Raw genomic sequence first — 13,713 nt, forward strand, 5'->3', positions numbered from 1 at the left:
AGGTATTCTTCGACCAGCTAGAGCTGTCAATTTCCGGTGGTCTTAATCTCCCCGCCAAACATAATGTTGGTTGGTCACTGTCTGGTGTTTCAGTTCTCTCGGCTTCCTACGGAGAACTATAGTTTGGTAAGTTTAAAAATTTATTTATACTGTAATATTTCAGTTTTCATTTTTTTTCAATATTTTACTATTTTTATTAATAAATTATCATTGGTTATTGTTAACATTCAACAAAGGTAATATTATATCATGTCATAAATACATAATCGAGTTCCATCATTTACTACACTTCGTAAATTTCTTAGAGGAATTTGATCAGAGGTCGGCTTTTAATATACATATTTTATACATTCATCACCACAGTTGATTTGTTTCACTTCATAATAAATTTATAATTTCTAAAAATAACGTTCTAGGAAAGTTCACTTTCGAAATGTTGTGAAATTTATTAATAGAAAAGTCTACAATATACTATTACCTAAACTGATTACATAGAAATATAACTTTAGAATATATTGTGTATATTATATTGACGTTATAACATGAGCATATTTTATTAGAAACGTATATAATATTTCTAAATGTATGTGCACAATGTACATTGGGAGTTACAATGTATGAATAAATAACATTTTTCATAAACATTTCTTGCGAATACAATTATTTATGGTTGTACTTCGACTTTGATAACAAACATATCGAAATGGCGACAGTTTTTCACATTAACTTAAGACCTATTTTATTTTTATCCAAGTGTATAGGTTTAATTGATAATTCGTATACCTTGGAACCGACTGGATTTTTAGTTCGGAAAATAAATTCAACGTTTAATGTGTTTCTAGAAATAGCACGGATGATTGTGTTGTTGGTATGCACTTACATATACTTTCATCAGCTCGATCCAGAATTTCATATATTTCAATATATAAGTATAGTTAAATTTTGGAATATAATAATCGCAGCCAGAATATCAACAATATGGATAATCAAGTAATTATATATTACGTTTTTACTTTAATTAATTTATTAAATGTATTTGTTTGTTTCACATTTACTTACTAGTTACTGTGATATATTTATTTAATAAATAAATAAATACATATTTGATAAAAGGCCTATTATTTATTTTAGTATACATGAGTGGAATTTAGAAATGTATTAGGGGGGCAAGTATTTAGTGACATATAGTAATATATTATTGATTATATATTATATTACTTACTTTTAATTTATTCTAAGGGGTAATAGCCCCTTTGCCCCCAAGTTTAAGAACATGTTAGCATACATTTGAAAGAATTGAAATAATTGATTTAAATATTTATATACATTAATGACAAGCAATTTATATAAAAAATATTATACAGTAATCGTAGAATTTTTTAAGGACTTGGAAAATATTATTTAATATTATTGTACCAATTTAAAAATGTTTGATTTATATCCAATTTCGTTTTGACTTTAATAATTTATGTTTTCAGATTTATTAATGGCATCATCGAATTTGATCGAAAAATCACACCACTTACAACCAATTTTTCAATCCCACAGCATTCATTAAAAAAAAAGGATTGGGACAATATTTATGCTTTGTTTGTTTTACATTCAATTGGATTTAAAGTCTTACAAGCTTATTTATTTCCCATAAAGTCCGTAACCATTAATTCATTGGCAATCAATTTATTCACTCCACCATATATTATGGACATCATAGTTACCATAACTTCGTGTTTCTTTCTTCAAAACCTGTACGCCAGATTTCAGTCATTAAATGATTTGTGGAAATGTCTTCCTCCCGGATTAGTCGCTGTTCCTGGCCAATGGACAAACATCGAAATAGTGGTTTTCATGGAAAACACGCGACTGATGCACACCGAACTCTGTGAATTACTAATAAAATTTACTCAAGGTTACGGACTATTGCTATTAGGTTTCTACACATTTAGCTTTATCACTATTCTCATTGGTGTTTATTTTATTGTTAACGATGGACCATTAAGATTTTCGAGCGAAAAATATCGGATAGTAATGCCATTTTTAGTCCATGTACAAATTTTCGCGTTTATGATATCTATTATCATTTTTGTTTCATCCATAAACCAAAAGGTTAGTAAATAAACTATGACATTTGCAGATAATCGAGCATGCTTATGTCCGTATTTTCTTACGCATTTATTCATATTCGAAATTTGTATCACTTCAGACATAAAGAATGTGACATTCTTAATTTCAATTAATAACATCCAATAATGTAAAAAATGTTCTCCAAAAACATTTGGAAATTGCTAAAAGAATTTGAATAAATGCATTGGGTTTAAGTCGTTAAAAATTTATACACACCTACTATAATAGGACGAAATAAATGTATTAACTATTAAAGTTCTTATCATAACGATTAATCAAAAGTAGACATAAACGTTTTATAATTTAAAAATATACATCATGAATATAGTATGAAGAAAAAAGTATTTCTATATTACTTTTACAGCGAATGAAGATGATGTCCTATCTACGATCATACCAAATTTCAAATTTACACCCGGACATAAAACGACAAGTAAAATTGATTTGTATAAATAGTTTGTATACTTAACCATGAAACATGATTATTTAAATTACCGCAACGATCTATTTATATATACTTGTTATTATTTTTATTTAATCGTTCAGATCAAAATGTTTGTGCAACAAATATCATCTAATGAACTGGACCAAATTTCGGCGTTTGGGTTTTTTCACATCAATTTAAATCTCGTTACATCAGTAAGTACTGGTATTATAGTATTTGTTAATTAATCATATTAAAGTGGTATATTTCTTTTTAATCTCATACATTGTTGTGTATACGAGTAGTACACCCAAAAACCTTCAAGTGTATATTTTAAATTACTCGTACCTAATACAACGTGTTAATAAATCAGTATTTTTGGAATTTATTTTGTTTGTGTATTACATTTTTGTTTGTAGATACTTGTGCTAATGATAACTGGAGTATCGACAATGATTCAGATGAAAGATCACCCAATAATATTACAGTTGAACTATGAGACTAAGTCGTTCTTAATAAAAGTATTCAAAGATAAATTTTAAAATCATGAATTACATAGTTGTGAATCATCACCAATACGTATAAGTTGCTATACAAATAATATCCATATACGTAAGTTTATATAAACAAATTAAAATATCGATTTATATTATCTATATTTATTTAACATTGTTCACTTAAATTTATTCTTCATATTATTAAAAGTTGTTTTTCTGGCGTAGTATAAAAACGCTTTTCGTCCAATTTTTAACAATCAACAAATATTTTATTCAATAAAATAGGTAGTCTATAATACAGACACTATAATATAATGTTGTAGTATAGAACACATAGTATGGTGCATATGTGTATCTAATAAAGTTAGAAAGTAACGAATTACGTTTTATTTACGTTTAACAACTTACTTATATGGGTGTAATGTATTAGTGTAAGAAGCTACGAAGTATGCGATACATACGAAGGATTTTTATTATAATACGTAACCATTTACCTCATTACCTCGTTGATTCATTGATATGTGTGGGAATCTATCAAATCCAAGTCAAATTATCATTCTAATCTGAAATTTTAAAAAAAAACTATTGAAATAATTTATAATTGTTTATTTGAGAAATTATTTTATTCACATTTTTTATATAATAGTAATTGATTGTTGTTTTGTGTATTTTCTAGACATATAGGTTGTAGATTAAGTAAATAGTTGGTAATAATAATAACATTTTACTATTATAATAGTTATATTACTTTAAGCACACGTCAAAAATAATACTAATAAATTATCACATTTCTTGAATTGTTATTATTATATTCATTAATTATACTCTTATTTAAATTCTCATACAATTTCTTAATATAATAATTGTATGTATATATTGTGTGTTGTATTATATTTTTGAATTTGGTAATAAATGCTTATAAAATTACGTTTGTTTTCGTAAGTGTATTAGGTATAAACCAAGTATCAAAGTATATTATCAATTTTACCAAACTTCGCCATACATAATTATGTATGTCATAAGGAAATGTTCGTACTTTCCTTATACATAATCAAAATGTTCAAATAATTGTATTTGATCATTTTATAGAAACATTAATATTAATATAATTTTTAGTTGAAAATTCAAAATTGAACGCATATCGAGCGATTTAGTATTGCAATGGTTTATTATACTACGTTAAAAAAAATGATCTAAAAATTAACGTAAATACATATCTTATTTATATTGTTCATATCGAATCTTCATTGTAGTCGTTTGTTAGTTTTACTAATGTAATGTTTTCGTGTTCACTTTTATCTTGATATATCCTATTTATATGCCGATAATAATGTCGTGTTCAAAGTGTAACACCAATATTTTATTGTCTAAATCGCGGTGTTACTGTGTAAGTTGTACATTTTCATAATTCTGTTAATATTTTTAATATCTTATTTGTATTTACTTTAAGATTTTTGTTAACAGTGTATAGATTTAAGACATATACTAATATGAAGTCTTATCTTCATCACAAACTTTGACATTTGGAGATGAGACTTTCTTAATAAAAATATTAATAATAATAAATTATATTGTTATTTTGAAATAATGTAGTTATATGTAATAATGGTAATAAAAAAAAAAGTTAGACATTAAAAATAAAAATGATTCATCCGAATGTAGACAAGAACCAGTACAATTCGGACATAACCATTTATCCTCAATTGTGTCAAAAATACTCATAAATGTGCTTGATACCTTTCATGCCTTGTGTAGTTAAATTTGATCAGAGGTCAGTTATCAATCTACACAAGCATAATATATTTTATACACATATCACACATATAAAGTTAGTTGATTTATTTAATTTGTACAATCTCAATTTATTTATTCTTAAGGTAACATTCTAGGAAAGTCCATTTTTGAAATGTTTTGTAAAATATATTGGTGGAAAAGTCTACAATACGCTATTCCCTAATCTGTTAGCATAGAAATATAAAATATTTATAATAGAATTTTACATATTTCAATTTGGAAAAATTATTTCTATTTTGTCATTTTTGTATAATCATAAAAATTCTGTAATTAGATAGCAAAAGTCGATATTTTTTTCAAAAATTGTAGGCGAAGACTTTAAAAACATAATCTACATAGGTACAAAAAAAAAAAAATAATAAAAAATTATAACTCATTATCATTGTTAAATCAATGCATTAAACGCTCCATATTCGTCCAAGTTCGATATAAAAATATGAATTTCGTTCACGTGTGAGTTATATTTTTAATATTAAGTGAGTGACGTTTTCAAATTATGAATGTATTTGCTACATTTATCTGTTTAGTAAAATGCGGTGTTTTATCGACAAATTTCGTCAAAATGAAGATTGTATGCATTAATGTTATTTAAAAATATTTTACAAATAGATACAAAAAATTTTTTATTCTGTTTCCCTTTCATGTTCAGGTTTAAAAGTAATGCTAAAGTTTGTACATAACAGTGAAGGATTTAAGGATTTAATATTAATATGGGTATACTAATAATATAATATACATAATATGCATGTAATAGTAAACATGTATATGTTTTTATATCACATAATATATGTATAATGTATATATTATTTATTAATAATTTATGATAAAAAAAAAATAGAACAAATTCAATTTTTAAACATGTATTTAATTTATTTATACAACTATGTCTTAAAATTAACCATTATTATTGACTAAATTCCATCGAATTTTATATATATAAATATATATAATATATTATACTAATGTGATATAATTGATCACCACATTATAATATAAGCTTACGAGTCTAATAAATTTAAATAATTTTATAATATAATAATAATATTCTTATATCATACAACGTTAAATAGGTACATTAAATTTTAAAATATGGTGCACCGGAATATTTCCCATATGACTAGCTTCACCGTTGGTTATGTATAATATTAGGTTTTTGCCAACAATAACTAGGTACTACTTTTTTTTTTGTTTATTTTTTAAAAAATCTTATTAATTTTAACATTAATAATAGCCGTGTGAAATTATATTATATTTAATTAAATTTTCTTTAAAAAAAATTAACTTCGATATGTTTATACATCGTAGTTCTGTTTTAAAAATCGTTAAGTACATAAAACATGTCATATTTTATTCATCCAGTTAGTGTTATTTTATTTACAATATTATAGTCAAAAAATAATATGAAATCTGTCAGATTACCGAGTATAATTATTATTGTTTATTATTATTATCGTTATCGTAGTTAACACATCAATATAACAATATAATTAAATGTACATGTACATAGATGAACGTCAATACTATCGATTTTTTTTTTTTTACTTAATTTTTTATATATCAAAATATACATCTATCATTCTTATTTTTTATTTTTTATTCACTTTTATGTAATTTACAAGGCACACCAGATTGAACATATATAATAAATTTATTTTTATTTTGTACAATTATCTTTGTTTTCATCATGGAAGTATATTATTTTAATATTATTATATTATGGTACAGATAATTTATAGAGTTGATTGGACCGGAGTGAAGGTGGCGGGGCTCAAACACCCGTTTTTTGAAATCGATTAAATACCTAATTTTCAATAATATACAATATTATCGCTTACGGCTTACGCGAGTGGAAATTTCACACTTATAATATCATTATTTATTGACATAATATGGACAATTGCGCCCACGGTTCACACAAGTATAAACCACGGTAAAAAAATTTTAATTTTGTTCTACGATAAAACAAATTCGATTTATTTACCCCGATTTTAGAAAAATACTATACAATACTACTACATTTAAAAATGGAATTACAATTTTAATCTGGTCGACATCGCTCTACGTAGACGCTAGAAAAAAATACTCATAATAATATTTAACTGGCTCTAAGTGTAAAAAAACAATCATCAGTCTTTTTTTACATATATATAAAAATTAGAGTTTTATCCATCTTAAGTGTGTGTTACATAGAGTAAAAAAATGAACTACAAGCTTGATTGTTACACATTATATCATATAATATACGGGAAGAAAATAAGAAATATTATACAATATGACGAGAAGGTGGCACCAGTTTTAAATATTATTACTAACTATAAATGCTCAAAATAGAAAACAAAATTCCTGTAATTTCTTTTTTAAACGTAAGCTCGTATATTTATAAAAAAAAATCACTGATGAGTTTTAACGGAGCTACCCGGAAAGGAGTGGTTCTGTTCGTATAATACATAATCTGGAAAATGGCTGCCTCTGGCTATTTTATAATATAAATCGAGAAAAATGTTCGTAAATAATTGTCTTTATAAAAATTGATTACTTTACCTTGTGCTTGGTTAAAAGATTTGACGTTAAATATCACCTTAGAAATATTAAACATGTATAAAATAAACCTATTTATAATAATATATTTATGTAGTATATGACATAAAAATACGTTTATACATTATACAAATGTATAGATACGTGACAATAATATTAAGTTAACTAATTATAAACATATATAATAATATTTTCTCTTAAAATTAAAATTGATTAATAATCTTATTGTACACATGACTAGAGATGCGTGGCTGTTATTAAAATTATGATATAAATTCTTTATAATTATATAATATATACTAACCTAAAATTTAAAACAAAAAATAAAATTACATTATAGACTAGGCATATATTATATTCGTTATCGATAATTCTTTAAATAAATATATTTACGATAGTAATTATATGGATAAAAATAAAAACATATTAATTATATATTATTATAGTACGTGATCGTAATTTATACGTTAAAAAAGTTATTTAGTTGTTTCAATTTTTTTTTAAATATATATAATAAAACAATAACCACTTAATATATTAATAATTGGATGGCTATTTTAATATATATGTATTAATCGTAATTAATTATGATATTATTTATCTTATAGTATAAGTTATATAGTTTAGATACATAATTTTTTCCGTGTATAATGTTATACCCACCAATCAGCAGGTTTTCGACTAATTTAAACAATTTTATCCACGGGGTTTATTTGCACATAATGTTATAATTATTTGCACTTTTGCTTTGGGATAGTTACTAGTTAGTTTATCAAATATATCACATTTAAACTGCCCAATATTTTCAATGTTTGGCACAAAATGTATTTTACTGAACCCATTTTTAATCATTAAAATATAATATCTAGGTATACGTCTTTAATGTTTCGACTTTTATAATTGCCCGAAAATAATTATCTAGGATTAACGTGATGGATAACTACTACGATTTACGATCGCTATAAAATAAATTAAAATCTAAAGTATTAAACAAACAATAATTTGCATACACAAATTAAATAAATAATCGAAAAAAAAATATATATAATAAAATTGAATAAAATAAAATTGAACTAAACAAAATAATAATACATAATTTATGCGCTCGAGATGCGATTGCACGGTCATAACCTGTATAATATATAATATAGGCTCATATAATATTCGTATAGGTAAATCAGGTATTGTTACAATATTTCGCGTCGGTCACGATAATAAATTGGTAACGGTATGTCGGTATCGATGTATAATAAAATGTGATTTCGAATAGCCGCGCGTTTGTAGATTTCGTTGTTTTTTCCCGAAGGGCGAAAAACACAAACATAATACATTAATACGCGAGTGATTTTTGTATAGACGTCACTTTTTTCATCTACTGAGTATATTTCAATACAATAGTATAATAAGTGATCGACGCCATCGTTCACAAACAAAACATGAACGAAAAGCTTAAGTGATGCGCGCGCGTTTAAATTATTTTTTAATGCACATATTATACCGCGGTCTTAATCGCGACGACGGCCACTACCTAAATACTACACGACAATTTATAATATTATTACAATAATTATTATCTATATAATATAATATACTTAAAGTCTAAGGTTTTCATTATTATTAAATAATAATAATAATAATAAAAATTTTTTTGGTAAGCTGCGGACAATTTCGTTTTTGACGACGATATAGTTTTTTTTTCATTTTTTCTATATATATATAATATATAATATGAGTTATTTTACAATTAATATTAGTATTATGTTTTATGTTATTAATAATAATAATAATAATAATAATCGAACGTATTCCTAAGTTTTATTTAATTAAAATTTTTTTTTTTTTGTTTTTGTTTGCCTGTCGACAACGACGACGACACACTACCGATGTCCCTGACTTTGAAAAATTCGTAATCTAGGACGGAGGGCACGGGCTGCTTTGAATTGACAATGCTACTGTAATCGGGCTTCTTGCAGCGACGCCGCTTGTTGGGCGGCAGCTGCTGTGTACGGTGACAGGCCGGTGAACGCGCTGGCCGAGCTCGCGGCTGTCGGCAGACCCGCAGTACTGCTAGGCAGTGCCGCGTAGGAATACGGCGTGGCGTAGTTGGCGACTCCGGCTATATAAACAAAATGAAATATTGTCATTAGACATCGTGGGTATCGCACAACCGACATCACTAACCAGTAATAATAATCACACGATAATACCATAATATTGTCATGTTACATTGCATCATATTGTTGCGATTATAATATTATACGCACGGTGATGGCAAACACGCACGACACGCGACATTGTAATAATGAATATTATGCAATCGATATGCTAAAAATAGGTACTGTCTTGATCGTTTTTTGATCGTAGAGCGTATAATATTATACATAGTGTGTAATAAATACAGCACTATATAAAAGTAAAATATTAATGTAATAACATAATGTACAATATTATGTAGTCGCGGGGTGGGGAATTTAGAAAAATCAAATGGAAAAGCGTAATATATCGAACGATCGGTTTTGTTCGCGTGATGCACTTATAGCAGATACCGCACAGCGATTGCATAATGATTTGTCGAAGTCTTTAAATGTATAATACTGTACACCGTTGTACCTATTTTAGAGGTTATAGAAGTCCAAGTGAACCAGCGAGGTAAGGTTGGCTTGGATTTAGAACGGGACCGCGGTAAGGATAACCAGTTGTGTTATGTAATGAGAAAATCGCCCCCTATACATACGAGGGATATGCTCATAGCGACTTATCCTACGCCCGAATAACGGAGATAAAGTCGTAATTTTTCAGACGTTAAAAACTTTTCCTCGATGAAAGTCGTCGGTCTGCAGAATCAGAACGGAACACACAAAGTTACCAACTGGTTTCGTCGAAACGGTGGTTATAATTCGCGCGTGTGGAACATATTCACCATCAGCCACGACTATAAAATTACACGTTTTTTTTTTCAGCTATGGTGCCTATTTTTGATTTTCTACAGTACCGGAAGTGGAAAATTCACTGTCACAGTGCACTCCCTCGTATACGATACACTATAAATAATAATAATTACCTGCTGCTGCTGATGTGTACGGGTCGAACGATGCAGCCGCTGCGGCTGCGGCGGCGTACTGCGACGGATAGGATGACAGAGCCGCTGCGGCTGCTGCAGCCGCGGCCGCGTTCTGGTACTCGTAGAACTGCGACGTGGCCGCGGCCATTGCTGCGGCATGTGTTGGGGCTAGCGGCATGACGCCACCGCCACCCAAGTACGCCGCGCTGGCCGCTTGACCGGCTTGGTACAGGTAGCTGGGCTGCACCCTGAAACACGGTCGCGGTCGATTAAAAAACGTTGCACTCTACAAGTCTATCGGACTACGCGTAATATTACATTGTATAATACGTATGTATCAGACCGTTCTACACGCAAAAAACGTACTACTTAAGTGTTATGATTTTTTTTTTAAATTCAGTAATTTATTTAAATTAATAATGTCATGTTTTTATATTTTATTTTTACGCGAAAACAATTTAATGCTTATATTACGCTGAGTCTAAGTGTGTGTGTGTGTTTAAATTTAATGCATCAAGAGTGTAACGCATTTAGGTTATTGCGCGCGTAAACGTTTTAGGGAAAATTGGCATGTCCTAAGCAACGCTCGAGTCCCCCGTGTGTGTTTCCGTCAATTATATTAAGAACACTTATCGGCAACAGTGTAATGTCATTAATGCGACACATTCACATTTTTCCCGATAACCATTTTTGTTTGTTTGTTATATTTTTGTTCGCATAATATTACTACTACACCTATTGTAGATTAATTCTTGTGATTTTACATAATGTGGTGGTTTTTTTTTTCCCAAACAGAAATATTCACGTTTTAACTCGTAACATTCAAGCGGAATATTTATTAGAGTATTTTGTTTGTCCACTCAAATACGTTCTAGTGATATTTAGCTCCAGAACACTATGAAATTAAAAATAACTTCAACGAGAGTCATAAAAACTAAAACATCGCTACTATGAGATGAGAAATAAAAATAAAATCGCATCATTTAAAAATGAAAGAGGTACAGCGTGTTTCAAGTACTTGCGCGCGTCCAAACGTAATAAAAAAATAAATAATAATAATAACTTTAACACGATATAATATAGAATATGTCGTTTACAGAAAACATGTTTTACAGTACACAACGTTATGCGCAATTATTCATAATATCAAAAATTTCAAATCAGAAAGAGAGAGTATAAACTATACTATACGCATTTCATACAAAAACCTTCTACAAACATTATTTGCTTTTTAAGTAAGAAACCAAATTTATACCATACAAAGAGGAGAACTTATTTAACAAAAAAATATATTATATATATATATATATAAGATATCACTATAACGAAAAAAGTTATATTATCGTTATAAAATCCATCTATGTTTATCAAACTTGAATAACTTTTTTTTCCGTAAAAGCGATATTGAAAAAACAAAATTGACATGGCGCAGTCAAATGAAAGTTCCGCTTTTTGTTTTGAACATTTGGCCCCTTCTTGGTCCTTTCAACGCAAAACTGTTTTTTAGTATAATTTTGTAATTAACCCAAAATGGTACTGGAAAGTTACTTTGAATTAATATTTTTGCATATAATATTCTATTGAAATTGCCTATATCGAACCCCTTAAAAAGCTGGTGTAGTATGGCCTTTTCAGTATTCATGACGCGTAGTCTCGAGTTTTAGTGTAATCCCGGGGTTATTTCATCTGTTACACGCGACCGAGATAAAGGCAATTCGGTTATATGATGTGTATTAAACGGTACAGTATACATAATATAATATTGTATAATCTGTCTGGATTCTAAGCGAACCGACGAGACACGTATCAATTTCACCATGACTGATTAAAAAAAACAATTCCGAGGCCATTTAATTTTTGGTAGGCGGCGGGGTGGCAGAAGTTTTGAAAACCTCGTGTAGACCTAAATAAGAGTATATGAGAAATAACGAGTTTAATTAACGCACCTACTTATTAAATACTATATATAGATATTATTATGTGGACGTTAAGAGTTTTGTTGAACGTAAAAATCAAAAATCGTTTTATCAAATATAAATAACTATTTAATTGCTTATCATTGAGAAGTTATCAAATATGGTATTATTGTAATATTATTCGTTTTGTCCGTTTTTTTGGTTGTATATTATTATCCTAATATTATAATATATGTACTTCGACGTATATAATATAAAGTTTTGAGTTGTGTTCCCGACGAATAATTATCACAGCGTTTTAAAAGTTACTATATTTATTTGACCTAGTCACCCGCGTGTGCAGTTTGAAAACGTACATAATATTATAACTTTATACGCGTGTTATTATTTATAATTAATCTGACGCGGCACAATGAGGTAGGTACCTGTAAATGACTGTGTATTCAAAAGAGGGGAAGTATTAGTCGTTTACATTAGAAAATGGATGTGTGTAATGTGTTGACTTTTGCTACTAATTTTTTACACATGAACGACATAAGTAACTACTACAACATATATTACACTAAGAGACTAGATAGAAAATGTGCATGTGAACGCATATATTAAAATGTTTTATCGACTGTTATTATAATTTATATATTTATAAGTCATACACGTTATGTTATATTGTTATAATGTATAAGTTGTAATACTATAGGTCGTTTATAAATATGTATTAGCACACTGTTTTGTAAAAAAATAATATTTAAATATTTACTCATAGTCGAGTAATGTGTCGGTTCACGATTCTAAACTATTGGTGATTATATATATAAATTATACTATATCGTTTCAAATGTACGGGAAATTCATATTTTTTTTCATGTTTATCGACTATAATATATATATTAGGTTTTTCGGCGAGTGTGCGAGTTCTGTGGGTCTTACGATTCTGTTCACGAAAATCGTTATACAGCCGAGCTTGTTAGTTTTTGAAAGAAATTACATTGCTATGGCCGTGCAGCTTAACAATGAGAAACGATCGACCGACAATATAATGTAATATAATATCATGTAACTATGTGTTTATGTATATTTGTTATTATAAATTTTATATAAAAGCGTGTTTGTATCATTTTACGGTGAAAAACATAGTACGAGCCATAGCTACATAGTTAGCCTATGTACTCCACGTTATTATTGTTCAAGAGCAGAAAACTATATAATACATCACGATAAACTTTTCTATAAGGTTCCTTTTTTAAATTAGTTTAAAGTACCTACTATATTAACGAAGTAAAACATATTAATAATTATCCGCCTACACGTGTACCCGATTAAATTAGAAAATAATTCAAACAATTATTTTTCTACAGCAATTTA

At 27.9% G+C, this 13,713-nt stretch overlaps 2 protein-coding genes across 2 annotated transcripts in view; one reads left to right on the plus strand and one right to left on the minus strand.

The window, feature by feature from the left end:
• Positions 1 to 703: 703 nt before the first annotated feature.
• Positions 704 to 3,136, plus strand: LOC132931052 (uncharacterized). Its single transcript, XM_060997249.1, has 5 exons — positions 704 to 990; positions 1,479 to 2,103; positions 2,486 to 2,554; positions 2,668 to 2,760; positions 2,965 to 3,136. Exons 1-5 carry the CDS (start codon positions 704 to 706, stop codon positions 3,085 to 3,087), a joined length of 1,197 nt encoding a protein of 398 aa, XP_060853232.1. The 3' UTR covers positions 3,088 to 3,136.
• A 2,544-nt stretch (positions 3,137 to 5,680) lies between these two features.
• LOC132930876 (RNA-binding protein 24-like) overlaps positions 5,681 to 13,713 on the minus strand; it is a 40,082-nt gene continuing 32,049 nt past the window's right edge. Inside the window, exons 4-5 of the mRNA XM_060996975.1 lie at positions 10,436 to 10,683; positions 5,681 to 9,490 (exon numbers count right to left, since the gene is read on the minus strand). Coding sequence (XP_060852958.1) covers positions 9,324 to 9,490; positions 10,436 to 10,683 — 415 coding nt within the window. The 3' untranslated portion in view covers positions 5,681 to 9,323. The remainder of the gene's footprint in view (positions 9,491 to 10,435; positions 10,684 to 13,713) is intronic.

The sequence above is a fragment of the Rhopalosiphum padi genome, chromosome 4 (genome assembly GCF_020882245.1).
Source record: "Rhopalosiphum padi isolate XX-2018 chromosome 4, ASM2088224v1, whole genome shotgun sequence".
In the NCBI taxonomy this organism is placed as follows: Eukaryota; Metazoa; Arthropoda; class Insecta; order Hemiptera; family Aphididae; genus Rhopalosiphum; species Rhopalosiphum padi.

Bases quoted from the DNA above. Each gene is read 5' to 3' on its own strand.
- LOC132931052 (XM_060997249.1), top strand. From the start codon at position 704: ATGGCGACAGTTTTTCACATTAACTTAAGACCTATTTTATTTTTATCC. The intron at 991-1,478 runs GTAATTATATAT...TTATGTTTTCAG, and splicing joins TCAACAATATGGATAATCAA to ATTTATTAATGGCATCATCG. The intron at 2,761-2,964 runs GTAAGTACTGGT...TTTTGTTTGTAG, and splicing joins ATTTAAATCTCGTTACATCA to ATACTTGTGCTAATGATAAC.